Source organism: Lycium ferocissimum, chromosome 9 (genome assembly GCF_029784015.1).
Source record: "Lycium ferocissimum isolate CSIRO_LF1 chromosome 9, AGI_CSIRO_Lferr_CH_V1, whole genome shotgun sequence".
In the NCBI taxonomy this organism is placed as follows: Eukaryota; Viridiplantae; Streptophyta; class Magnoliopsida; order Solanales; family Solanaceae; genus Lycium; species Lycium ferocissimum.
The window spans coordinates 10,704,334-10,709,866 of record NC_081350.1 but is presented as its reverse complement, the minus strand read 5'-3'; the positions used below and the strand labels follow the sequence as shown (position 1 = coordinate 10,709,866).

The following is a 5,533-nucleotide window of genomic DNA, read 5'->3' as shown; positions in this document are numbered from 1 at the left end:
TTTATAATTATCTTAATTTGACTAATGAAATATTAAATTCCAGCACAGTATACTTGAGTTTCACTTGTAAAAGTTTGAATAGTTTTTGAACTCCAACAGTGTGTTGGAATTAACTTCTAAAAGTATCGAATTAATCACACTGTACGAAAGTTTCACATAAAGGGAGTTCTCAAACTCCAACACAATGTGTTGGAGGTTTTTTATGATTTAACTGGGGGTATTTTATCCAAATTTTATTTCCACTCTGAAAGGTGATTATTTCTCAATTACAAACGGCGGCTAAACTTTGAATACAAAAAGTGGCTAACCCACCAAATTTTTACAGAATTAAGGAACCAAAGACTGCAGCTACAACCCCATAAGTAACAGTAAAAGCCCTAAAAAGAACTTAATATTATTAGGTACAACAAGGAATTAAGGAACCAAAGAATGCACATTAACTACCCTAACTAACACTAAGAGCTACCTAAAAGAACTTTGCAGGGTCAATAGAATCAGTGAATAAATCATTCACCTTTTTCCTGTGAATTCACAATGTAGTATTAACAGAAACTCTTGGACTTGGAATTCCCATGTATGCAAGCCTAGGCGATACGCGCATTTTTGGGCTCGGCCGTGGTGAAGGGATTGGATAATAGTTCTTGGGCTGAGACAAGTTAACCCTTGGAGATAGATTTACTGTTTCAAGAGCCTGAGATTGAAGATCCATTGGATAGTCTCTCACACAGCCAATACGGGCACCAACTCCACTTGTCCACTTGCAAGATAAACGTTTGGACGAGTCAAAAACTGGTGTTTCTTCTCTCTGGTCTTTGCTAGTAGGCGTAGAATTTACTTCATGAGCAGTTGTTTTCGACACATCAATGACCGGGCCATCGTCCTTAGCTATGTCTGCATCACAATTTTGAGATAAAGTTTCCTCCATATCTTTGTTAGACACCTCATGGAGAACTTTAGATGAAGGTCTATCATCATCTATTGCACATTTCTGCAAGTAAAAGTGAATAAATTGGCCATTAGCATCAGTACTACTACTTGCAAAATTGGCACTACACTGGACATTAATATAGGGACTAATTACATTTTTGGACCGTTCGAAAGAATAATAGCCAGCAAATGTATAGGTTTTGTCTATAAGTAAAAATATACAAAAAATATACATATTTTATACATAATCAGTGTATAGGTTTTGTATATTTTGGCTAGCACCCGTAATTAATATCGGCCGATGGGCCAAAAATGAAAAAAGCCCATCAATACAGGTAGGATAGTTACCTTAACGTTAGCCAAATCTACATGGTGTTCCTCAAGGAAATTGATGAATTCCTTGAAATTATCTTCGGTAGGAAGATAGTGACCGCTGTATGGCCAAATTGCCTGCAGGGTAAAATGGGACTAAAATCAATGAAATGAATCAAAGAAAATGATATACGTGTACATGCTTGTGTGATTTTGTGAAGTATACCTCAAGAATCCCATCCTGAACAACCAATCTACCAGCTGCTGTAGTAGCACCACCAGATAGAAAACTAGAGTGTTGGAAAACACCCTTCTTTTTCATTCCAACATAAAGAACTCTTGAAGTACTAAGAACGAAAATCCACTTCGATCCTTCTGTCGTATGCAGGAGCATTCCGCTTTGCTTATATACCAAATTGCCATCCTCCACAACTACTTCATAGGCTTCCCTTTCTTTCTGCAATAAAAAAACATGAAAAATAATTACCCCCAATAATTACAAAGCTCCCCAGACCCCACGTTGTAGGATTTCACTGGGTTGTTGTTGTTGTTGTTGTAATTACAAAGCAGTTAGTAGATATCAGATGGATTATATTGGACTTACGGGTCCTAAATACTTGATGCATTGACGTTGTAAATCAGCTCTCTGGCAACTCTCAAGATTTAGTTCTTTGCCATCACCCACATCCAACCTTCAATGATGAAGCAGGCATATCATGTAAGTGTAAACTTGACACACTAATTAAATGTAAACTACTTGTGCTTCGGGCAGATGATCTTACCAATAGAAGAAAGGTTGGATGCTTTTGCTGTTGGACCATACATCATAGTAGAAGTGTAAGTTGTGTCCATAACGATGACGTGGGTCAATCTGCAGTTAACAAAAGAGCAAATTAAAAAGCCTTGTCCTAAGCAATTAGTTTAGAGCTAATTTCTTGAGATCAAGAACAATTAGTTTAGAGCTAATCTCTCCGATAAATCTACCACGGTTTGTTCATTGTTATTAGACAAAAAAAAAGCAATTAGACAAAAAAAAAAGCAGCATAAAATTCCCTCCAAATCTTGACCATACAATGTATCAGATCTTTTAAAAACTAGACTTTGTGGATATGAATAAGTGCTCTAGTAGATGTTTTAAGACTTCATAAAATTGATATACATGAAAGATCATATAGCAACAAGGTCTTACCGCTTCTAGCCAATGTTGTAGAGCTAGTTTTTGAGCCTTTTCATCCTTCAACAAACCTTTGCCTACCTGTAAACCACAAACATGATTTTGCTCAATAATTTTTTTCCGGACAATCTTGCAGTAACTTGGACCTATAGTTGGCTCTCGTTAACATACCTTAGCAGCCCTTGTTCTGGCACGTGACCACCTTGACACGGGGGCTTCATGTTTATTGACATCAAAAAATGATATAGAACTCTGCTTTAAAGCTGCAGAATCCAAGGCCTTCCACCTAAAACCGTAAGAAGGACAAGATTAGAAACCAAGACTACAAACATAACTGATTTTACATGACAGAAAAGGCGGTTAGAAGAACAAACCAGAGCTCTTCAACAACAACAGCACAATCTGCAAGGTTCCTTCTTGTCCTATAACTCTTGTACACTGTCTGGAGCTTAGTTGCAGCAGCATCAAGTTCGGTAACAGGTCTAGGAGAACAGAACACAAAAGGCTCCGGTATGGAGATTCTTGGTAATTCCATTTTTTCATTGTCAACAACCAGACTAGTTGTTGGAGCAAAATTTTTAAGCTTTTGTTTCTCATGTTTTACACTTTCTTCTGAGTAATCGGACTTCTTAACATTCTTACCATCTTTTTCTTTGAAACTGAGTGTCCTCAAAGATAATTCTCCATTTTTCCTCTCAATGCTAACTGATCTGACAATAGCTCTTCCCATGGTGTCCGGAAATATAAGATAACTATGCCTTAGAATTTCATTCCATGCCGATAAGAGTATTGAAAGAGAGAGTCCCATTCACCGGACAAGCAGCAATTAGAGCAAATAAACCCTGCTAACAGAAAACATTGATTTTGTTACAAATTTAGATAGCAAATACAACACCATCTTTTCCCCCAACCCCACAAAGAAAAGAGCAAAACTTTATTTTTCCAGCAATAGCATAAAAAGCAAAAGAAAAATATGAACATATTTGGTCTAATTCAAGCAAATTTGTAACTAGACAAGGGACAGTTGGAAAATCAACATGTCTTGCAACACCCCCCCCCCCCCCCACACACACACACCCTTACAGGAAAAAATAATCTTTATCTTATCCAGTAATAGTATGAGAAAACGAATCTTGATTTTGAGCATAATTGTTACTCCAATAATTCAAGGAAATTCTAAAACTAGAGAAGGAATAGTGAGAAAATCATCATGTCTTCTCCTCCATCTTAATATCGCAAACAACTCAAAAATAACAATTATCAATGAATCAAAAACTAACACCTCTATTTTTCAAATTGATGAAATATGCAAGGTTGCAAAACATACACTATCATCTGCTTGACTTATGTAAGACTTAAGTAACACAACAGCTGAAGAAATCAACACTAAACCTACAAACTCTATCCAACCACCAAGAACAAAGGACAGTAAAGAAACAACTTTTTATATAGCAAGAAACAAAAGTTTGCAACCCCAAATGGAAGAAAAGCCATAAAAATGATTCAGAATCCATTATTGTATCAATATCTCACCTTGAAAAAAGAAAAAGCAGACCCTTGAATTCTTTCCTTTCTTTTTTGCTCTCTAATAAAAAATAAGGATTTTTAGTTGAAGGGATAAGAGATAACCAAGAAAATAATGTGCATGGGTCTTGACTTGTTAGTAGTCACATATTTATAGTAGGAGTTGTTGAATATTCAAAGTTGTGCAGTAGAAAAAGTAGGTGGTTTTGCTATCCATAGGGTCCTACACTCCTGCTGCAGAAAATAAGTTTTGCAAAGACTTTCATTGAAGGTAAGGGGAAATGTTGTAGAAGCAGGGAATTGAGACTCGTGGAATATTTCTTAGATTTTCACTTGGATCTAGGAAACTCTGCATAAACAAACAAGAATCCGCGACTTTTGTAGCACAAAAAATAAAAAGTTGAATTAAACTAGCACAAAAAAAAAAAAAACATTAGTAGATTTCGTGCGTGAAAGGACCAAATTGCAAAAATGCACTTTGGGCCTTTCATGCGCAAATTTCGTGCGTGAATGGGGTCAACAAAAAGTGACCCCTCCTTCCCCACCACAGACCCGATCTGTACCCCCACCCGCCATTAAACCCGAATCAGTGGTCTCCAACCCCCTCAAAACGCTATTTTCGTGTTGTTTTTCAATCCAAAACTCAATATTCTTGGTATATTGAAATGTAGGAACAAGTTTCTAAGGTTGGATTTCGAAATAGAGCGGCGTAGAACACATTTCAAAAACTCAAAAAAAGCTCCAGTCTAGGTATTTCACTACGAATTTTCTATTACATTGTTAAATATATTATTACCCTAACCATGGTCATTGTGTAACTGTGGTGGATTACTCGTTTTGCGCATTTTTTTGTGCGTTTTTGGGCAGTTCGTATGCACTGTTGGGACTGCCCATTTTTTCTTTTTCTTTTTTATTTGTTTATCTATTGTTAATTAGTTAATTATTTATTGCTTATTTATTTAGTATTTGTTAATTGTTCGATTAGCGACTTAAGTATTTATTAAGACTAGCTATTTCAATTGTTAGACTAGCTAATTATTTATTTAGTTTTTGTTAAGCCAATTGTTTATTTGTTAATAATTTCTTAATTGTTTCATTAGTTAATTAATTGTTTATTTGTTAAATATACGATAATAATTTATTAATTTTTTGATTAGTTACTTAATTGTTTATTTATTAAATATATGATAATAACTTGTTAATTATTTGATTAGTTAGTTAATTGTTTATTTATTAATTATTTATACTAATTGTATGCTAACTAATTGTTAATTATTTGACTTATCTTTATATTTTAGGATTGAAAACCCTTAGTTTAGGATTCATAACCCGTAGCTTAGGATTGAAAACCCTTAATATAATTTTCTATAAAAGATTACATAATTAATATTACTTGTTAATGATTTATTTAAAATACGTAAAACAGATGGGTCACCACAATCCTTAATAAAATTTTTGATAAAAGATTACATAACTAATATTACTTGTTAATGATTGATTTAAAATACGTAAAACAGATGGGTCACCATAATCCTTAATAAAATTTTCGATAAAAGATTACATAACTAATATTACTTGTTAATGATTGATTTAAAA

The 5,533-nt window shown here is 34.4% G+C and overlaps 1 protein-coding gene across 1 annotated transcript; it reads right to left on the bottom strand.

Annotated features, from left to right (window-relative positions):
* Positions 1-218: 218 nt before the first annotated feature.
* Positions 219-4,260, bottom strand: LOC132029612 (IQ domain-containing protein IQM1-like). The gene is made up of 9 exons (XM_059418894.1): positions 3,947-4,260; positions 2,788-3,255; positions 2,585-2,699; positions 2,429-2,494; positions 2,022-2,110; positions 1,844-1,931; positions 1,466-1,696; positions 1,276-1,377; positions 219-988 (listed from the first exon to the last, which is right to left on the bottom strand). The coding sequence occupies exons 2-9, from the start codon at positions 3,219-3,221 to the stop codon at positions 530-532; spliced, it is 1,584 nt and encodes a 527-aa protein (XP_059274877.1). The 5' UTR covers positions 3,222-3,255; positions 3,947-4,260; the 3' UTR covers positions 219-529.
* Between the last annotated feature and the right edge of the window lie 1,273 nt (positions 4,261-5,533).